Here is a 24421-nt window from a genome sequence, read left to right as displayed (position 1 = left end):
AAAATCAATTATTCTATTAAGTATTTGTTAATTCACAGGCAGAAGTCAAAAGCTAATAATTCAAATATCGTATCACATACATAAAATATCTAGCATTATTGTCAACAGTTTTAATTATTATTTAATATGACTTTTTATTATATTCTTTCTATTCTTAAATAAGGGGATTTTAAGTAATTTTACATCAAATTCTCATTTTTCATCATTATCATCATCTTTATTAAATTTCTAGATAATAAATAATTTAGGTTAATAGTACAATTATGAATAGTACAATTATGAATTACTAAATGCATTTTGTCCATTTTTAGGGTTCCGTACCCAAAGGGTAAAAACGGGAACCCTATTACTAAGATTTCACTGTCCGTCCGTCCGTCCGTCCGTCTGTCACAAAGGTCTATCTTATAAACCGTTATAGCTAGACAGTTTAAATTTTTACGGATAATGTATCTATGTTGCCGCTATAAGAACAAATACTAATAACAGAATTAAATAAATGTTTATAAATAAAAAAGTACTTTCACTAAACATTATCTTTTAAGTAAGAATTTTACATAGAATCTTTGAAGTCCTCGGTGGCCGCGTGGTTAAAGCGTTAGGACTTTACGCTGCTATGACGTTGGAGCCGTAGTAAGGCAGGTTCGAATCCTAGTCAAGGCGACTTTTTTTAATCGTTTTTTTTTATTTTTACATATTTTTACATATTTATTTTTACTTTTTACATATTTACTATTGATTAATACAATTTTTAGTAATGTGTTTTTTATTTTTTTTTAATTACTTATACGCGCATTCAAAATTTCAGCTAAATCGGAAAAAAAGTTTGTAATAATGTAGTGTCTGATGTTGTATAGATAATGAATGGTACGGAACCCTTCGAGCGCGAGTCTGACTCGCCCTTTTAATGTGTTAAATACTTTTTATCCCATTCGAATTAAATGGCGAAAATACCTTAGGCTTTCTATGTGCTATGTTCATTGGCGGTAGACAAACAGAAGTATATCCTTGTGTGCTGTGGACATACTACTGTTTGTTTGTCATTTCCAGATGAAGAGTTTTTTTTTGGTACTACAACTTCTCTATTTTTTGAATAATACTACTTAAAAGAATGAATGAAATTAATTGGGGATACGGACCTTGGTAGCAGAAAAATAAAGAGAAATTTCACGTCTAAAGGACAGTCAACAGTTTTTTTCAATTTTTCAGATATCATCAAAAAACTAGATTTTTCACATGTAGGTGTACTATTTTTATGATTTTTATTTTACAACTTCCTTGCAAAAAACCTGGAAATTTTTCTTTGCTTGCCAAAATTAATTCGAAAAGATGGACAAAATGCATCTAGAAAGTCTGCTCCTCAATTATTGTATTTATGTATTAAAAAGCACCCCAATATTTAAACTATTTATTAAATTTTGAGGTATATGTAATATTTTTGTTAATTCAGATGCAGACTTTCAATATAGACAACTATAAGCAGTATCTGTAAATATTAATACTTTGAAATATTATCTTATTGAATTCCTTTTTCAATAATTTCAATTCACGAAGTATCTCCATAATATTATTATTTTTCATAAAGTTTAATACTACTAATTATTTATTTAAAGGTCTTAGTATTTATTTATAAACTGCGTTCCCACTTTTTATTTTTTAAGATCAGTATATTTGCGATTAATAAAATTCTATGTTAAACTTTTACAAAAAAACACTAATATTTGTTATAATAAATAATAAATAAAGCTTTATTGTACAAAAAACCAAAATGCTTCAGCGATAAAGCATTTACAAAACAAAAAAAAGCACAAAAATATACTAATAATAAAAAATGTACAATATCATACAATTTAAAAAAAAAATAAGTCATTAAAATTACAAATAGAACATACATAGGACATTGCAGAACACAAAAAAGGCGTATCAATAAAATTTTACAATAGGAAAATAATTGTAAATGGATAATTTTAAAAGTTATGAAATATTAAATACTAGACTTTTAACCAGTGTGTGAGATGATCAAAATTTTAAAATTCAAAATTGTTCATGATTAAACATCAACAAAAAATTCGTTTACCACATATAGGGTTATGCTAAATCCAGTGCCTTTTCCACATTGATAAATTCAACTACTTACTTCTACATATAATAAAAATTGTATTAAGGAGTTTTAGTAAGCTATTTCAAAAAGAATAAGTATTGTAATATATTTATGTACATTTACCTTTAAAATGCAACTATCCTATTATCATAAATAAATAAATATGTTACGCCAGCTGTGAAAATGACGTTTAAATAAATTATTGTGGCAACAAATTTTCCAACATTTACGATTGAAATTATGATAACTACCATCCAGCTGTCGAGTTGACTATCAGATTAAAATGTTTGAAAAAAATGTTTAAAATGTTGACATTTTAAAAGCGTATTTGTTTGTTCAAGTTGCTCAGATACAATCGACACATTTTCGATCCGGAAGTACTAAAAATACACGGAAAAAATATAGATAAATATATCTCACAAATAAAAATAAAATGGTGGTTTGAGTTAAACGTTTGAAACCACTGACATCACAATTTCAATCTTGAAGATTTATACAGGACGAGTCTTAAGTAAATCCAAAATAGCTGAGTTGTTTGTTTATTTTTTGGTCCCTCTGGATTTTTTCAGTGTATTCGTTCCTCTAAATTTAATCTATTAACTATACCGGGTGCGTCTTGAAAGTGGCTCACCCCCTATAACTTTTTTATTTTTTCAGAGAAAAAAACGAGATTTGATATGTTATTATATGACACAAATTGATTGACGTAGGTATTCAATTGTTTTCGGTCACTTCGCTTTTCACCGGAAATGACTACAACTTTTGATTTTTATACGGCACCCTCGGTATTTTTTACTTTATTCAATAGAAAATGACTCTGAATAGAATGACATATTAATATGTCGACTTTCGACATTTTCTCATATGGTTTATGAGATATAACATGCAGGTTCATAACGCGTTGCCAAATTATTCGTAAAAAATGCTTTATCCAAATATGGTAATGACCCTTGTTCCATTTAACTAAATTGAGAAATTTGTAGCGTTTTTTATAAACATTACCACTGCGAACGGCAGCTTTTCATCGGAGAGCAGTCGTGGATAAGGTATTTCACTGGAAAGAAAACTAATTAATAACAATAAACATAAAAAATAGATATTGGGCGCCAGGCATGTACAGAGAAAGAAAACACAGTTGTATATTACTTAAAACTAATGACTATATTTATTCAAGATGGACTGTGATGGTAAATAGCATTGTACAATTTTAATAATTATTATAGTGGTTATATGTCAACGAAAGTGGTGTTAAGAATTGTACTAAATATCTATGAAAACAACTATGATAAAATACAAGACATGTAAAGTTTAAGAGAATATATGAAATGTAGCATTACTTTAATTAATTTGATATATTTTTTATGATGTTAGTGCAATAATAATATCTATAAAAAAGTAATACTATTACAAGGCGTAATATAATGAAACCTAAAATCTAAATCATATTGTAACTACTAAATCGACATAAATGTTCTTAATAATCTAACCACTAAATATAGTCTGTACGATATTATTTAAAATGTACGTTATTAAGTTAAGACTGAAAATCGACTGAAAACCAAAATGTAAATCTACACTTAGCTGTTCTTGAGTAGAGTAGCAGTTTCGAAGAGTAGCAGCGTGAGGTAGGCTCATATCTCTGTACTGTTTCTCGGCTATCCTGTTGGCCAATACAACAAAAGCGGCCAGGATGAGGACACCATGAATCAATACAGCCGTAGCTACTGACTAGGCTTAGAAATGGGAGCGAAGCAGCATGGGGCTTACGCTGTATCCATACTGTGGCAATATGGGGACACTACCCGTACCTTGGAACACTACTAGGACCTTGGATAATGTCCGTAACCTGGGCCATAAGCTTGGACCATAACCTTGGACACAGTCCGTCCATAAGACAACGGTACAGGGGAACACTACCCGTACCTTGGATACTACTACGACCTTGGATAATGCCCGTACCTTGTAAATAGTCCGTACCTTGGACCCTAAAAATATGAAACTCTTGTTTAAAACCAAACAAGGTCTAATAAACAAAATAAACCTACCTCGAAGTACTTCCGAGGGCTCAATAAAAAACAAAGAAACTGTCCTTTCTTCCATGTAACATTCTGCAGGACAAAAGAAAAGGGACGCCAACGTGCCAGCAAAATACAAATACAAGTTAAGTTGGGACATCCAAAAATCTACCCTAAAAATATGCAGTAATAATATCGAATCTAAAAGGATGATATCTCATCTTTACCTGTTGCTTTGAAATAGCAGCTGATTCAGATTATACAGCAAGATTTAAATAATCACCATTTCTAAAAGCCGGGATGGTTAGGTTAGGCTACAGAGCGCTAAAAGTAAAAGTCAGTCGACAGCACAGAGAGTTGACAGAAGCGATGTTGACAGCGCCTCCACAGAGCGATAACAGGGTTGTGTCAAACGATAACAGGGTTGTGGACTAGAGAACGTAAAAATTTGTCAAATAAATTATCCGGCCGGAACGATAGGGAATCCGGTGATGATACGCCAGACATCATATATCATAATCAAAGACATGTAACGAACTAAAAACGTTACAAATTATTAAAAATACGATTTGGACTTTTTTTAACCGGTTAGAACAAGACACTAAAAACATTAGACGACATAAATCTATTTTTCCAAGACTCCTTGATTAAAAACTAGCATTTTTAACACAACCATGGCACTCTAGATTGAACGAGAACGTCAAAAGTTAACATATAATATGTAATTCTATTCAGAGTGTCATTTTCTATCGAACTAAGTTGAAATTTACCGAGGGTGCCATTTGAAAATCAAAAGTTGTAGTAATTTCCCGTGAAACAGGAAGTGACCAATAACAATTGAATACGTCAATCAATCCGAATTTATGTCATATAATAACATACCAAATCTCGTATTTTTATCTGAAAAAATAAAAAAGTTGTAGGGGTGAGCCACTTTCGAGACGTATCCGGTATACATTTTTCCTTTAAAATGTAACTATCGCATTATCATAAATAAATATAAATTACACCAGCTCTGGAAACGACTGAAACTACGACATTTAAATAACTTAAAATATCGCAACAAACATTTATGATTGGAATTATGATAACACTAGCTGTTTTTTAAAAAAGCCTAGCTGACGATCAGATAAAAATATTTACATTTTTAAAAACATATTTGTTTTCCTGAATGTCTAATAATCGCTCTGAGGCGATAAACTCGTATTTTCGATACGAATGACGTTAAAAATTTATGGAATTGATACGTGGAAAATGAGTTCCTAAAAAATGAAATGTCATTTTTCGAGTTAAACGTTTTGATACTTTTGAAGACGAGATGGTTGAACATAAGGATCATAGATAAATTAAACAAGTTTAGATTGGAAAGTGCCCATAAGGACAATGTAAACACTATTTGGCGCTATTCTTGCGGTCGCGACCCAAAACTTTTGAAAATTGCGGAGCGGTTCGGCTTTTTCCGGAATTATTTTGCCAAATATTGTTTATTCAAATTTATTATTATTTCCTTTTAATTTTATAAATAAAATACAGTGTGTTGCATACAAGAAACTTTATTTTATATAAGGAATGTATGAAATACCTATGAAAAATTGGAAACCGACGTTATGCCACGATCCACGATAGTTTTTGCAGTTCACAGAACAGCTTTTTAAGTTTTTAATGCCACTTTTTCACAATTATCACGGGTCTGAGTAAATAAAACTAAAATTAAACTCACAAGATAGCAACAATTACTTTGAAAATGGACGTTTTAAACACTTTTTGGATTTTTTTCAATGAGAGCGGTTTAGATTTTGAAAGATTTTATCATTTTTGAAGATTCTGACTTTGGCAAGAGAAACTTATTTCTGTTTTTGTTTGCGGTTGTTTTTAGCAACCGCTATAGCAGCGCCATATCGTGTACAACGGTCGCGACTCAAAACAATTTCGCGACCCAAAATTTCGACGGGCATTCCAATCTAAATTTATTTCCTTTATCTATGAATAAGATTTCTCAACATCATTGTCAATCAGACCATTATTGTGTAGCGATAACTGAAATATTTCAAAAATATAATCTGACTTCTACGACTTTGTTTATAAAGAACTAAAAAGTTATTACTTAATTACTCAATACTGATATTATTTTAAAACAGCTGCAGTGGTCTTGTACTATTCTACACAACGTCTTTTCTAGTTAGCACACGCAGAAATGAGGTTAACGCTCGTTGAAGATTGTGACTGTCAAAAATCGTGCAGATTGAACGACACAATCCACGCAGACGGTTCAACGTGGCAGAGGGGATGTGATATATGCTCATGTAAGGTAAGATGTAACCCTTATTTCTATAATTATCCATCTACATTCTTTTACTGTAGTTTTTTTGTAATTCTCTAGTAAATTTCACACTTAATTACAATACATTTTTTGTAACTGCATAATATGTTTTGTTAACCATTTCAGCATCATCAGGAGAAAAATCAGATTATAACTAAAGTGTATTAAAAGCCTAATATAAATGGTGTTTTAGAAGACATGTGCATTCGTCACGTAAAAATAAGATTTAATTTATATTCTAAACGCTAAAAATACTAAAAAATGGAAGAAAATTATAATAAATAAAAATACTAATGAAGAATTTAAGCCTCTGTAGTAACAAAGCAGAATCGGACCAATGTTGATGTAAAAAATAAAACTAATTTTTACGTGAGGAATGTCTCCACGAGAGAGGGTACATGTTTTTTGAAACACTCTGTATTTATGCAAACGACGAAATAAAAAATGTAAAGTCATTATGAACACAAAGCTTCATTCAGAACCTCGCAATAAGTGGAATAAATTAGTGGTTTCAACTACACTTTATACTTTTTAGTTTACGATCATTCACAATGCCTAAAAAACACAATTAAAATTAGAATATCCTAGCAACAGCTTGCAGTAATCAGTCGTATCTATAGAGAAACCCTTATATTTAACTTATAAAACAATAAACTTTTGGTTTCTAACAATATTTTCTTTTGACGGCTGACTAATCAAAGGCCAAAATGACATTCCCCGCAAATGTTGAAGTATAATTAATGGAAAAGTCAAAAGTTTGATTACATTTTCCACTAATTGAAAATTCCACCCCTAATTTTGACGCTCTGAACGCTTACATTCAAATTAGAGGAACAAACTTCTAAGCTATTTGAAACCATTAATTTATTCTACTAATCGCGATTCTGAATGAAAGTTAAGTTATCATCGATTTTTTGAGTTACTTAACTTGTAGCCTACTCTGGTTTCTAATAATTTTTTACACTTATTTGTAATCGACAAGCCAATGCTTTATACTGATGATTTTAATATAAGGAAATTTAGTTTTATTAGTTTATCTATGAGTCTCCTTCTGCTTAGCGAAGCTTATGCTTGAAGTCGTTAAAAAGTATTATTGCTAATAGTATTGGCACGAATTAAATAATCAAAATCTAATAATCAGAAATGAAATTAACTAAACCAAAAAATATTACAGTTTTTTTAAACTTTCTGCTAGAACTATTACTGGAATAACGTTAATGTACGGCATTAATGTTATCGACTTTTTATTTGGTATTTAAAGTTGACATTGTGCCAAAGTTTTTTAGTATGCGGACATAATAAATATCGCTGACAAATACGATAACTTTTCTACCTCTATTATGTCATATCTATTTTTGTTTCGGAATAATGTTATCAATGGAGTATTTATATATTTAAATACTTTCACAATTCTTTAGACTATGACTCTCATTTATTTTTAAGTTACACAAGTTATTATATCTTTAGTTGTTCCTTTAATATCGATCTAATGCCTTCTTTTTATAAGATTTATAATAATATAATATAAGATTTTGGAATTTTTAACCAATAGCAGCCGATTCTCGTGATAGAAGCACAAATAATTGATAGTCCGTTTGTTAGTAAAAAAATTATCTAATATTATAATTAATAATATTTTTTAAAAAGAAATTAAAAAAAACATACTAAAGCGATACAAAGTATGAATAAATTGTCTATTTGTGGAGATGGCATCAAAAAATTCATATTTGTACAGGGACATAATTTTAAGTGCCTCGCCCATTTTAAAATTCTCCTGTGTCCTATTTTAAAATAGTAAACAAATATTTTAATGTAATTTTTCAAGAGGATGCCGATTTTCTACATCAATTTTTTTTAAAAGGTCAATTTGACAGATACGACGCCATCTTGATTTTTTTTAAATGGGAACCAAAAAATGGTAGACATTTTAGCTAATTTCAAAAATATACAAGTTGTTAATTTGTTTATTACTCGCGGCCAGAGCTTTATTGTTGAAATATGGCAACCTCGGCCCGCTCGTCGATAGACGACGCGACGGGACGAGTCGGCAGAAAACCCTATAAGTGCATACGTTCTAATAGGCAGTGTTGCATTCTGTTCCCCTATAAGTAACTGTCCAGTTAACATTCTGTATAGTTTAGTATACTTTGCACTTACCGTTTTAGATATACAGTGGATTTAAAAATGAATTGTTTCAGAATCATTTTAATTGTCTCACCCAATTTAAAATTTTTCTCTTTTCTATTTTAAGATAGTAAAAAGATATTTTAATGTAATTTTTCGCGAGGATGCCGATTTTCTACATCAAATTTTTTAAAACGTCTATTTTGACAGATACAACGCCGTCTTTCTCTTGTTTTAATGATTTCGGACGTGTTTGCAGATCAATCCGATTCGATCCGACCGATCCGATCCGACCGTTCCGATCCGACCGTTCCGATCCAACTGTTCCGATCCGATCCGACCCTTCCGATTCGACCGACCTGATCCGATCCGATCCGACCGTTCCGATCCGACCGATCCGATCCAACCGTTACGATCCGACCGATCCGATCCGACCGTTCCGATCCGACCGATCCGTTCCGACCGATCCGATCCAACCGTTCTGATCCGTTACGAGTCGAATCGAATCGAAACAAAAAGTGTCTTGAAAAAAACACGTCCGAAATCATTAAAACAAGAGAAAGAGTGCATGTACCAACTTCCAAGATTATCTACCATGGTCTGGTAGAGATATAGCATATTTTTCACCAAAGTGTCTTGGATAGTTATTTAGACCACAAAATTTCATAAACCCAGGTTAACTCATTGCGGAGTAATTTAAAAATTATTTTTTTTCTAGCATTTCATTTCGTATCTCGATAATAATGATCTCGATAATAAAATTCTCTCTTGCTAACCAAGTCAGCAAGGACTATCATTATTTATACTTCTAGTTTTTAAATTAAAAATAATGCCAGCAATTATTCCTAAAATTTGTGAAAATTCTTTTGTGAAAATCATGGACCATTATCACTGTGTAATAATGGTCCTAAATTCGCCAAAAAAGGTAGAGTGTGTTGTGGAAAATAAAAGAACATATTTTTATTTATTTGAGGGCCGGCTATTAAATGTTAATTTAATGGTACTTTGATGTTCTTGTCTTAGTGTATTGGCTAATAAATTGTTACCAAAACTTTTAATATCTAACTTTTAATATATTATTATCTTCTAATTTTGTGTTCTTAAATGTTCTTAAACTCTTTGACAAATAAGAACGTTACGATTTAAACATGAAAATATTGTATCGTCAGATTATTAGATTGACTTTATTATATTTTGTTTGCTATTTCTTCACTTGTATCAGAAATAACATTTTTAATTTTGATTGTGTTATCATGTATATTTTAAAGTATTACTACAGTGCAGTTTTAAACTGCTAGTCATTTATCATAAGATCATCAATTTATGTAATTTTCATGCATTTGGATACGAATACCATTCAGATGTAATAAGTGAATGGCATTCATATTCAAATACATAAAAATTAGAGGATGTCTTGATTTCAACCCCCTGCATATAGAAAGAGGTACATGCAAAGTATATTAAAATATATATTTTTGAAATTAGCTTAAATCTACCGTACCATGCTAAATTATGTAGGGGTTTCAATTAAAAAAAATCAAGATGGCGTCGTATCTGTCAAAATCGACTTTTTAAAAAAAATTGATGTAGAAAATCAGCATCCTCCTAATCCGATGCGATCTGACCGTTCCGATCCGATCCGATCCGATCCGACCGGTCCGATCCGATTCGATGAGATAGAGAGAGAGAGAGATAGAGATAGATGCCATATCGTACTAGGATTAAAAAGTGGGCTAAAGATGCGATTATTGTTTGCTTTAAAACGGCTTCTTTAAATTTACGCTTTTTCCAATGAGGTACCCGAGCACTTTAGTCAGTGTAGTTTTTTTAGTCACTGTATATCGAAAACGGTAAGTGCAAAGTATACTAAACTATACTTTTTGAAATTAGCTAAAACATGTCTATCGGAGCATGCTAAAATATGTGGGGTTTCCATTTAAAAAAATCAAGATGGTCGTATCTGTCTAAAAAATTTTGATGTAGAAAATCGGCATCCTCGCGAAAAATTACATTAAAATATTTTTTTACTACTTTAAAATAGGATACAGGAGAATTTTAAAATGGGTGAGACACTTAAAATGATGTCCCTGTACAGGGTGGTCGAAATTGGTCTGTTTTAACGGAGAAAACATATTTCCTGACTAGATAGAGCAAAACCGACACAGATGTCATGGGCTCGATTGCTGAGAAACGTTTAATGGCCTAAACCGCCTGTTCATATTTTCACTGGCAACCGAGATACGGAGTCTTTTTGAATTTTTACCATTTGGAAAATTGCCCATAACTTTTGTATTTCCCGGAATAATAAAGTTCTGTAAAAACGTTCTTAATGCACTTTTTTAAGTACAATCCAGTGGCATAGTCAGTTTTTTTCTATACTTGCTTTTTTAGTCAGAAATAATAAAGAATATAATTTTTTAAATGGAAATCATAGATGGCTATGAACTTAAAAAAATGGTGGCGTATAACCCTTTTCAACGATATAAAGTTATGTGTATTTATTTCTAAAAATGAGAGAAATTTTACGTTTTTTATCTTTGTATCGAAGTGGATTTTGTGTTGACCTATAGTTGTCTAATTATTTTTTATCACAATTTAATATTCTATATCATTATTTATCTGTATAATTAAAGACTTTTGAAAAGGTAAATCAACATTCTATATTATTATTACCATTTACAATTAAAAAGCCAGGGTTACAACTGCACTATTAAATGGAGAATTTAGAGAGAATTGGATTGGAACAAGGGATCCCATATCTTGGCCTGCTAGGTCCTGTGATGTAACTCCTTTTGACTTTTTTATTAGGGAAATTAAAAGGCCTTATATATAAGGGAAGAACCATTGGGACTAGAGAAGAATTACAGAAGGCTACTAGGCAAGTTTTTGGACTTATTACACCAGTTCGCCTAATAAATTGTTGTAACTCTGTGCGCAAAAAATGTTTATTGTATATTTAACAAGGGGGGTGCTCAGTTTGAACATCTTTGATGATTTTTTTTAGAAAACTATATTCGTCACTCAAAAAATACTTTTTTTTAGTTTTATTCTTTGTTTATTGTATCGATTTCAGTTGTAATTACTAATACTAATATAGAAGGTTAATTTACCTTTTCAAAAGTTTTTAGTTATGCAGATAAATAATAATATAGAATATTAAATTGTCATATAAAATAATTAGGCAAATAGGTCAACACAAAATCAAGGCCCGCTTCGATATAAAGATCAAAAACCTAACCTTTCTCTCATTCTTAGAAATAGATGTCCATAACTTTAGATTATTGAGAATGGTAAAACGCCCGCATTTTTTTAAGTTCATAGCCAACTATGATTTCCATTAAAAAATTATATTTTTTATTATTTCTGACAAAAAGAGCAAGCATAGAAAAAAAAACTGACTACGCCACTGGATTGTGCCTAAAAAAGTGCCTTAATAACGTTTTTACAGAATTTTATTATTCCGCAAAATAAAAAAGTTATGGGCCATTTTCAAAATGGTAAAAAATTCAAAAAGACCCCGTATCTCAGTTGGCAGTGAAAATACCAACAGGCGGTTACGGTTACATTAAACGTTTCTCAGAAATCGAGCCCATGACATCTATGTCGATTTTGCTCTATCTAGTCAGGAAATAGGTTTTCTCTGTTAAAACAGACCAATTTCGACCACCCTGTACATGCAGGGCTCTTATAGCACACTACTAAATGTCAACACATATTTTTCATAACATAAAACTGTAAATTATTACACAGTTATATGTAAGCTATCTACAACACATAAATCCGGTTTTAAGGTATTTAATAATTGTTATTTTTTTTAATATTATAATGCTGCTATCAAGAAAATACATACTCTGGAATGTTTTCAGGAAGGAGAAATTACATGTCATCCAGTCAATTGTACCCCACCAGGCTGTCAACATCCTGTCCGGTTAGAAGGACAATGTTGTGAAACTTGTTTAAGTAAGATATATGATTATGTAACATAACTATTATAAGCATCACCGTGTTTAAAATATAAATATAGCAAAAGAAAACAGTATTTTATATTATACCTGTATAAAATAAACCAATGACTAAAGAATACAAGGACCAATAACACCAGCAGCCAAATTGTTACCAGTTGACATTAAAGCTATGTGGCCAGAGCCGTGTCAAAGGTTTAATATAAAAAATGCAGAATTAAGTAAACATTGTAATTTTTATTGTTTAACAAAAATTTTTTTAATTATTAGTCAACGGCTTTTAAGTTTATTTCTAACAGATCAGTATTTTACAGGAAAATTGATTATTCAATTTTTATCTCACAAAATTAATTTGTAAATGGAACCAGATGTCGACTAAACTGAGAAGTTTACAAAATTTAGTTTAGTACTTAATGCTACTTATTATTGGACTTATTTATTTATGAATAATCTTTATTGCTTACGTATAGACGTAAGGGTAGATGTACCTTAGGGTAGATGCTGCTTTTTTAGGTGGCGTCACAGCCCGACTCTACTTAACAAGCCGTGAACAACCATTTGGCAACGCCGCAACCGGCAAGAGATTCAGATCGGTTTCTAGCAAGCGCGAATGCGCGACGGGCCGTTTTACCAGCTATCGAGGCGCGTATTTTTAAATGAATTTAAGGTTTGCTCAAATTTGCCACATAAAACTAAAAAAAATTGCCACATTACTTGTCAAAAACAGTCCCTGTTCCCCGAAAAAGTCCTGCTGAAAGATCCAAATAAATGCTAAAATGGCTCACTTCGATCTTGTATTTCCTTGGTTCGTTCAGCAGGACTTTTTCGGGGAACAGGGACTGTTTTTGACAAGTAATGTGGCCAATTTGGAAAGATACTAGGCACTGTATTTAACTTTAGTCTAGTTTTAGTAGGTACCTTTTGCATTGATCCATCTGGCAAGCGATAATCCTCCTCCCTAATAATGTCACTTTCTACAAAATGTTTAGCACAAACTACAGAATATTTTGAGGGTGACCATGCCTCCCTAGGAATATTCCTAAACCATTGGGTTTTAAGGTTTTCATCCTTTGGAAAGGTAAAAACAGATACCGCTGGTTCTCCTGCATTAAGACAAGTTTTATAATTGCATATGCATCCAGGCACACAACAAGGACTTGGCATGGTAATTTTTGATTACAACAACAACTAACTTTCAATAAATTGTTTTATAAAGCACCACAAAATTTTCATTCGCCGCCGAATTTGCCGCCATTCTTTGAAGAAAGCACTTAACCTCGCTTATAACCCGGCGAATTTTTCACCCAAGGATATTTGTTTTTACGCAATGTCTACGGAAAAAAATTGTCCCGGTAACTTACAAATTTCACACAGTAAGACTTTTCACAACTTTAGTCTTCAACTAAACAATATTTTCTTTCAAAAAAGCGGATTTATTTACAAAAACATAACAGAGCAACAGGTCAATGAATGTAAATCATATGGCTAAACGTGTATCGATCGATCTGAAACCAGGATTGCCAGATTTCCTTGTTCACGGCTTGTTAAGTAGAGTCGGGGTATGGTGGTGCCATGCCATTTATTTAAAATTTGAAAACGTTTCCAAAAGGTACAAAACTAGTATGGATTATTATGCCCAATGCACATATCATAGTCAGCTTTAGAGAAATAATTATCAAATTGAATAAAATAAAAGCTAAAAAAGTGGAGTGCATAAAACTAATTTTTTGTTATATACTTAGAAACGTAATTCCTGGCTCTTTATTGTCGCTGTGGCTTTTACTCTCGAAAGCCGAGCAAATCACCGTTGCAATAAAGTGTCAACACAAAGCTCATTACAAAACAAACTAGTAAAAATCACTAAAATTGTGCCTGTAGCCACCTCCTTTGTTTTGACCAAAAAAATGATATCCTATAATTTTACATCACCGATTTTGCTCAAGCCCGTATAATATGCGTGTTACGCGTCCTTGTATTCTTTAGTCATTGAAATAAGCTATACTAGATTTCAACAAATTCTAGTTAAAAAAAACTCATAAAATTTATGTAGTAGTGTTACACAACAAACTATTAAAAAGCATTAGTAGTTTTAATACAATATACGTTGACTTTTAGAGGAATGTTTGTTTAATGGTAAAATGTACGAACACGGCGACATAGTAACAATTGAGAAGTGTAAAGACTGTACGTGTATAGATGGGTCGATGGACTGCAAAGTTTTGGACCCGAAAGACTGTCCCGTTTTGAGTTGTCCGGTTGAACAACAGCTGTCCGTGTCCGGGAGTTGCTGTAAAATATGCCAAGGTTAGTCATATGGATATTGTTTATATTTTGGGTATTGTATAACAATAAATTGTATAACATAAGATTTTAAAAACCCTCTAATCATATACAGGGTACCCCATTAGCGTGAAGAAGTCGAATATCGTTGTTGTTATGTTCTGTTATGTTATATACAGGGTGTCCCAGGCTGAGCGTGCATTAGAAGTTTCTATAGAACTACAACATCTAGCTTGGAGATTTTTTGCACATTATAGTTTCACAACGAGATCTTTCGATTAAAAATATTTTCAATATTACGGCACTTCCGAAAATACAGGGAAGTTGACAGCAACTTCCTTATTTTAAATGGGTGTCCCCATTTTTTACTACATACTTATATGCTCTGTAAAATTTTATGAATTTTGATATTAAACACTTTATATCGTTGGTCGTTTTTGATCGAAAATATTTAAAATTTTTACGAAAAAAACTGCCTGTCAAAAATATGTGTATATCCTAAACGTTAAATTTAGTGATTACCACAGCCACGGTGCCATGAAGAGAAAACATGTGGCTATCTATCTCAAAAGTTAAATTGTTCGAATATCATATAATAATGGCCGCAGATGTCATAGAATTGAGCGATTAAAAAATTATCATAAATCATTTTTTTCAAATGGAAACCCACTTTTTTTATTTCACTAGTGAAAAGGCTTCTCAATTCGTTACTTTTTGACTATGCATATTCCTATATCTAAAATAAATCGTTTTTAAGTTATTTATGATTTAGTTTTAAAGCGTATATTTTTCTTGATTTTAACCAGTAGCCTGTGACTTTAAACGTCAAGTGATGTAAAACAATAGATCTGGCCATGTCATATTGTGACACTTTGTTCAAAAAGCAGCATCATTTCTGAATCAAATTGGCGCTGTTTTTTTTTTCGATCATACGGAATATTATTAATAATATAAACAATTAGATATCACTAAAGAGCGAAAATACCAGATAGGTATATTTTTATAAATATACTTTTTAACCTCTTAAGGCAGACAGTATTTATAATATAAGAAATTCATATAATGTGTTTTCTGACAGATGGAAATAAATTGTCAATTGTCTGACCATTTGACATTTAATGTCAAAGGAGGCTAGATAAAATCAATAAAAATATACGTTTTCAAATTAAATCTTAAGTAACTTAGAAACGATTTATTTTAGGTATAGGAACAAGTATAGTTAAAAAATAACGAATTAAAAACCTTTTCATTAGTGAAATAAAAAAAGTGCGTTTCTATTTTTGATAATTTTCTAATCGCTCAATTCCATGACAACTACTAATTTAATTTTTGAAATAGATGTCTTCTCTTTATGTTACAGTGGCTGTGGTATTAACTAAATTTGACTTTTAGGCTATACAATTTTTTTTGACATTTAGTTTTTTTCGTCCAAAAATTTTAAAGGTTTTTTTCTCAAAAACGGTTAATGTTAGATATAGAGTGTATTAAATTAAACAATATTCATAGAATTTTACAGAGAATCTAAGTATGTAATAAAAAAACTGGGGACACCCATCTTAAATAAGTAAGTTGCTGTCAACTTCCGGTATTTCCGGAAGTGCCGCCATATTGAAAATATTTTTAATCAGTAGATCTCTTTGTAAAACAATGATGTGCAAAAAATCTCCGATCTAGATATTGTGGTTCTCTCTAATGCACGCTCAGCCTGGGACACCCTGTATGCAAAAGGTCGCGGTGATTAAAAATGCATATCCTAAAAATATTTTATTGTAAAGAGGGTGTCCCAAAGTTTTTTTTTAATTACAACCCCCATTTTTCATTTAATTTTGATCAAAGCCACCTTATGATATTTTGCGTTATAATTTACTATTGACACTTGTTTCATATCTTCGTCAACGACGATATTGGACTTCCTGACACTAATGCCACCCTGTGTGGCGTTTTATTTCAACTAAAGTTTTTTTCTTACGCACCAAAATTTTGATTTTTTCTCATATAATATTGTTGCTCTTTCTCTAAAAAAACTTTCTCTAATGTTTTGTAAATGTCTTATCATAACTATGGAGTGTAGAGATGACGAGAAATATCTCGTATGGGACTTTACTTGAAAAAGTGGTCACAAAAATTGGAAGAATAATGGTTCACCAAATAACCACAGTGGCGCTAATGACGCATAAATCTAAAAAATGAAAAGTAACCAAAGATAAGAGAATAAAAGTAACAAAAAAAACTTTGTTTTTATTTTTTAGAATATAAAATAATTATTTTTATATATATATATATATATATATATATTAGTATATATTAGATTTTATTATTATTATATATTAGAGGCCTAGTCTATTGCTGCCCAAGAATAATCGATAATTTATTTCATGTGACGAATAAAATTTGTATGTTTTTTGAAACCCGCGCCTTCACGTCAAGTATTTATCTCTTTTGAATCATTTCCTGTTCTAAAAATTTTCGGCGCCTATTTTAAATTTTAACTTTTTGCTACAACAGCGCTATCTTAAGTCTTCCCTTCTTTATGACCATTTTTAATGCACGAAGATATTTCTCCTTGCCTCTACACTCTATAATCATAACTAATATTGTGCTTATTTCATATAATCATGCTTAATACTGTTTTCCCCTTCCAATTAACAAAAACATATCCGTTTAATATTTCAGTTTATTTATCTTCATTCTCCTAATATTAATCATAATGTCAAGTTCAGGGAAAACCTACGCCCTAATATTTTGCTACCTACGGCTTTTATTAAGTAATATTGTGATGAATGGACATTACAAACAGTCTATACATACCCCAATACATTTGTGTTTGTTATAATTAACTTTCTTAATTAAATTACAACGATTAACTGTTTATCAGGCTTTTTGTTTTGACTGTTTGATGTTGAAAAATTATCTACAAGTTGATGAAACGATTAAATAATTTAATAATTTTAGGAAAAAAAAACATTTTTATTTACGTTTATAATTTAGAACACAATTTTCATAATTTGTCTGGATCTGATAGTCAATTATATAATTAGCATAACTTTGTTTTAACTAGTTTTTTACCATACTTGACTGCTTCAAATAATTTGGGGTGCTTGGATTTTTTTGGTTTGTGCTTTTTTACTGTATAGAGTGGCTCCTTTTATATGACACGAAGGTTTCAAGGAAAACAGTAGTTTGTATTGAAATGAAATTTTGGGAAATTAAGACTTCGTTCTCTCATCTTGTCGACAGTAGCTGATGGACTTCTATAAACACTGTTTTTAACATATGTATCTCCAAGGTTAATTGAAAGCATTTTATGTATAGAGTTCTACAGGGTAACCCCAAAAAACCCAAAAAAATAACGGTGAATTTCATTAAAGAAGCATATTTACCGTTTTTTTGAAAATGAAAAAAACTTTAAATTTCGGTAAAAGTTATCTAAATTGTAATTTACACTGTTCTATAACCTGATATTTGGTTAAAATAACCATTTTATGTTAAACCAAATTAAAAGTTGACCCGAAAAGTTATACAGAGTGAGATAAAATTAATATTGAATATTGGTCACATTTAAAAGCAAGTTACTCTTTTATTTTAGATGGAACACCTAAAAAATTAAAGAATATAAAGTAAAATATTCTATGATAATAAACAAATACACGAAACATATTTTAATTATCTCAGGATTAGAACTAGATATGTTAAGGTACAATTATGTGAAAATAATAGTTTGGCTTTCTCTTTGCTGCAGGTTAAGTTTCCGTTTTCGGCAAATTTTTAAGAATTTTTTTCGTTTTAATTGACAAAAAATGATAATTAGTTGTAAAATTAAACAAATTTGTCAGCTATGTTGAAGTAACTTCAGGCATATCACAGCCACTTAGATTTTATCAATTAATAAAGATTTACTGACACTAAATCATAAAAATGAAAATATATAAGAACATCTTTGTTTGACGGGTAGGCAACCTTAATAGTATAATGAAGAGATTTGAATTCTCCCATTGAATATCGAAATAATATACTGGATATTCTATTTAAAATAAAAGAGTAATTTGTTTTTAAAAGTGACAAATGTTTAATATTAATTTTGTCTCTACTTGTATAACTTTTTGGATTAAGTTTTAATTTGATTTAAAGTACAAGGTTTATTTTAACTATATATTTGGCTATACCGAGTAAATTCCAATTTAGGTAGTTTTTATTGAATTTTGAAAATTGGTTCTTCATTTTTAGAATATGTCAAATATGTTTAAAACCATATATTTTTCTCCTAGAATCCGAAAATCAATTAAAATATATAGTGTTTTGTTACAAAAAAACACAACTTTGATGTTTAAATATTTTTGCGGACACCCTGGAGAACTCTATATATTTTTAGAAAATGCTTTACATTAACCTACACTCATCATCACTCACAAAATTTTTATTTTAATAGAAATTGTCGTTCTCCTTGGAGCCTCCGCGTCGTACGAGAAGCGCCACCCTGTAGGCATGATTCATCACAATATTATTTAATATTAATGATTTCATGCAACTTGATTAATCTATTAACAACCCTCACATGCTTAACTAACGCATTTTTCTCTTCCTTCGCTAACTAACTTAACAGGTATTGACTACTGTGCCATGGGACATTATTGTCACGCTAACGCCACCTGCCGCAATTTACAAACGACTTATGCTTTGCCAGTGTGACCAGGGCTTCAGAGGCGACGGAAAACTATGTTCTGGTAATAACATTTCCTTCATTCGTTGCCTACTAACTATTTATTTTCATTTATAGTTTTATCTCTCTATTATTTATAATATTTTTTACCAATTTTACATTTATTAATTTTGCGCTTGGTACACATACCTACCAGTAACCAGTATATGTCTATTTGGAGCGTTAAGTCGTCTGGGATATTTTTATTTTGTATGGTAGTATTTGTTTAATAGTTATTTACAGTACAAGTGTGTTTATGAACATGATTACAACAACGAGTGTGAACGATTAGAACGACGAGGTCGTAGACCGAGTTGTTCTGATCATACGAGTGTTGTAATCATGTTTAAACGCACGTGTCATGTACAACCTTTTATCTACAACCGAAAAATAAGAAAATGCTGTTCTAATTTTCGTTTATTAGTCGCCCACCTTTAACACCTTTAACTATGACATTTGTCACATGGGGAATTGTCATTATTATAAAAACTAGTTGTGTTATAGATTCATAACACCACTAGTTCTGTTAGGAATCTCATAACGTAACTGAAATACTAAAAAAATATTGATGTAAAAACGTTATAACTAAACGGTTGTAGATAAAACTCTATTTATATCAATTCCACTTTATTACTGTTTATATTATTACAACATTTACATTTATTTAAAAAATAAATGTAAATTTTTATTGTGGTAATTTGCTTACTACCTATAACATTATTTTAGTTTATTACAAAGTGAAAAGTGGATTAATTTCAAGTCAAAAACCTTTTCTCTTTGCAGTTATAAATTAATGTACGTACTAATGCGAGCTGACCCAATAATCTCTTTTTTGAGATATTGATTAACTTTCAGCTCGATTTATCATTATTAAATGTAGCTTAAATTTTATTTTTTCAGGGTTTTTTGATTCTGTTTTTGTCGTTTTTAAAACAATTTATGTTTAATGTATTAATAATTGAGGAAAAAGTGAATTTAACAATATAACTTTATATTTTTAATTTATTTTTTTTTCTAGTTTTGAAAAAAAAATATATAAAAGTAGTATTTTTAAAATGTAGCGAGATAGTTGTAGAAAAGGATATTTTGATTTATATTTTGTTTGTTTTATTTATATACACAACAAACCTAATTATGATACACGTTTTGTCAATAAAAATGGCTGATGCTAATTTCTGCCCCAAATCAACCCCAAATTACGGCAAATTTATATTGCAATTTTGTAACACAAATGTTGTAATAAACTTATTTGCTCTTATACTCGTAGCTATCTGATGTGTGTATTAATAAATGAAATAATAAAAATTTATATAATAAAAAAGTTCCCTTATGGATACAAACTATTTGAATTCATGTTTATTTTATCATCACATTACATCTTTATTCTGTATATTTGTTATCGGTTATTTCTTTACTATATTTTTTATACACCATTGTGTACTTTTTCATTTACCATTGAAAAAGTCAGTACTACATAATTTATTTTTATTTTTATCATCAATATTTGATCATTTTTTTAGTTAACTACTTTTTTATGTATTGTGCCATTGCTGTGTTATAAATTAGAAGTTTCTATATTTAGGATGTCCCAATATTCCATGGACATAAAACTAAGTATTATGTATTTTTATTGGAAATCAAAATAAGTTTATTAATTACCACGTGTACCACGACTACCACGTCAAAGTTCTTTGAATTAAGTAACGTTAGTGATGTAAAATTACCGGTAATTTATAAATAGGTAATATTACAGTAACATTGGTAACTTACAGTTTTTTAAATAATATTATTTTTTACAGTTCAAAACTGTAAAAATATTATAAAAAAAGAAAATGACATTTTTTAAACTAGTCAGAGTCAGAGTAGCCTATGTTAAACGTGTCAATTGCAATATTGTCGAAATCTGGAACCATTGGAACCATTGGAACCACCGTTGGGCGCATCGTGTAGGGCCGGCTTTATAGTATGTAAAAGAGTGGATAATGGTAAATAATCCTCAATCTCGTCATCTGGTTCTACTTTCTCTTTTGTTAATTGAGTCAACTCTATTAGGTCCTTCGAAATCGATATCTTCTTCTTCTTCAATTTCTTTCTTAGCAGTTTTTACCTTTTCTTGGATATTCTTCTCCAATTAGTAAATTATAATTATGGGCAATATACCATAAGTACAACTTTTTTTAGAGCTGGGCACATGAAAAGGAGGAGAGCGATCGACGATATTACCGATCATGCGGTTATATTACGTAATATTACCAAGATTACCAGTAATATTATGGTAATATTACCTTTTACTTCACTAAGAAAAGTATTTTAAGTTAACGTCTCATTTGTGCTGCTAGTCCGGATGGGACATACTTTGTTTACGCGGAACCCGAACCGCGCTCCTCGGCCATATCATTGTCAATGGGCTACCGACTTTTTCTTATTATACAGAGCTTTAGAGAATCTGCTGACAGACTGTCCCCGCCTGTTGTTCTAGCGGCGGGGGTTGTGTCGGGTTTGCTTGTAGCGACCAACTAAAACCCTTTCCCCTGTTTTCTTTATCAAGTGCGGTGGGAACCAAGAACTGTAAACTAATAGGATTGCTCATCCTCATAAGACGTACGTTTGCTTCTTCCCGCGCTTCAGCTGACAGTTGTGACGTCATTGTAGTCCTTGTCATGATGTATTATTAGTTGCCTATGGTAAACTTATAAAAATAACAGCTGAGAAATTTTGAGTTAATTATTTTGTCAATTTTAAATGTGAAAAGGGTGTCTTTAAAGTTTTTAGAGCTATAGAGTGTATAAATACGTTCATTTTGTGTTGTGGATTGTGACAAAGTGCTTACTAAGTGCCTACGATAGTGTTTATTAATTATTTTAGAGCAAAATATGGAAGTACTCTAAAAAGAATGCTTGCAAAAGGTGATGCTGAGAACTGCTGTTCTTAAAAATGCATTATCCGAGTATTTAATATGATTTATACAGTTAATTTTCTATACTGCATACATATAAGGTGTTTAAATAAATAAACTAAATAATGAACGTTTTGTATTCGGCAACCAATAATGCACGTGTGTGTATTATTGGTTGCCGGATAAGGACTAATAACCATGACAAGGACTACAATGACGTCACAAAGCGAGTAGTTTTCGCATGCACCTGGCGGACACTTTTGGCTGAATGAGCAGTCCTATTAGGTTAACTGTTCTTGGGTTGGAACTGCTCTAAGCATTACATCAACCTCACAAAGTATCCCTTGTTGACCATGCCTAGCCTATACTTTTTCTCTTTTATCTTTTCCTTCGAATTATTAATGTAGGGATAGTAAATACTTCATTATATTTGTCATTAGTCTGCTAACACATTTCCACTGGTTCTCGCCTCTTAGGAGGACTTCTGCTACATTGTCTTTCGTAATTTTATGCCCAATTTTGTTGTACGTTTGTACCCTGTAAGCTTCAAACTCTGGTCATACAAACAAGGTGTGTTCTGTTGTTTTTATTCTTTGCAGATATGAGCTCAAGACTCCATGACCAGTCATAGCCTGTGATGTATAAAAATTCATATCACCACATTTTCTTTCATCTTTTGTCTTTGATAGCCTACCCTTTGTATTCATTCCATCTTGTTTGTGACTGTGCGTAAGTCATCTTCTTAGCCTCCGCAGCATAATCTTTTCCCCGTTGATAGATGAGGTCCCGTTCTTTCACCAGCAGTTCTATTGGAGCCATTTATGCAAGAGCTGTAACTGTAGGCCGATATGATGCTTACTGTCATTCTACGGTTAAGTTGTTCTAATAAATCCCGATATGATTTAAACTTCAATTCCGATTTCCAAGCTGGTGCCGCGTACAGCATTAAAGAAAGTACAGCTGTTGTTTGTACCCTTCGCTTTGTTGTACTTGGACCTTCGATATTTGCCATGGTCTAACTAACTTATTAATGGCCGTATTAGCCTTTTCACAGATTCTTTTAATATGTGATATTACTCGTACGTCTTTGTCTAAATACATTCCTAGGTAGTTGATTGCTTGTTGACTCTGTATATAATTTTTTCAATTCGGCCAGTTTCCACATTATCAATTTCATAACATGCTAAGTTTTGTTTTCCAGCTGTTTTATATTTTGCTCTAGTTACAATCGCGAGGTCATCTGCGTATTCCATTAGGGATATTCCTCTTTCCGTTTCAGTGTCTAATATTTTATTATAGAAGATATTCCAGAGTACTGGTCCCAGAACAGACCTACTCCAGCAGTAACCGCATACTTCTTCCCTTGCTGCGATATTATCCAGCAATCACTTAAGTAAGATTCTATTATTTTGCTTATATGTTTGCTGATATTGTATTTGTTCATCGCAGCGATTATTTTTAGCCAGGGAACTGAGTTGTAGCCTACTGACTTGGCCTACCGACTTGGCGAGTGCCTAAATCGACTGTTACTCTCGAAATATCCGATCTCATCTTCGAACTGGCAAAAATGAGCAGTGTGTTACTAGAATTTACACTACTGCCATGAAACAACAGCACGACAGAGTTTCCAGACGGTCACCCGTCCATCCACTCGCGTCGTCTAGCATCGTTTAACTTCTTCTATCGGGAAACAATATTTCGACGTAGCTGGGCCGTTGCCCTTTCTTTGAACCACTATAAATATATTTTTTAAAATAAAATATAAAATAAAGGAGGCAGATTTTATAAATCATATTTTTCTTTAATAATAAGCTAAATTAAACTTGTTTGTTATCTAGATATCGATGAATGTCAGCAAGAAGGCGGTAGAGAAGGTCACCATTGCCACTCAAACACTATCTGCGTCAACACTCAAGGCTCGTACGAGTGCCAGTGTCTAGACGGGTACATCCGCGTAGACAGGTTCAACTGTGCCGAATTGGACGAGTGTTCTACGGGAAGCCACAACTGTGATCTGAACGCCGAATGTG

The 24421-nt window shown here is 31.4% G+C and overlaps 1 protein-coding gene across 1 annotated transcript in view; it reads left to right on the top strand.

Moving 5' to 3' along the window:
- The window catches only part of LOC115890485 (protein kinase C-binding protein NELL1-like), a 167808-nt gene that overhangs the window by 99642 nt on the left and 43745 nt on the right, over positions 1-24421 (top strand). Inside the window, exons 7-9 of the mRNA XM_030910724.1 lie at positions 6293-6421; positions 12424-12517; positions 14635-14823. Of these exons, the coding sequence (XP_030766584.1) occupies positions 6293-6421; positions 12424-12517; positions 14635-14823 (412 nt within the window). The remainder of the gene's footprint in view (positions 1-6292; positions 6422-12423; positions 12518-14634; positions 14824-24421) is intronic.

Source organism: Sitophilus oryzae, unplaced genomic scaffold, assembly GCF_002938485.1.
Source record: "Sitophilus oryzae breed Bouriz unplaced genomic scaffold, Soryzae_2.0 scaffold_866_pilon_pilon, whole genome shotgun sequence".
In the NCBI taxonomy this organism is placed as follows: Eukaryota; Metazoa; Arthropoda; class Insecta; order Coleoptera; family Curculionidae; genus Sitophilus; species Sitophilus oryzae.
The sequence above is the reverse complement of the archived record's forward strand: the minus strand, read 5'-3'. Positions and strand labels throughout refer to the sequence as shown.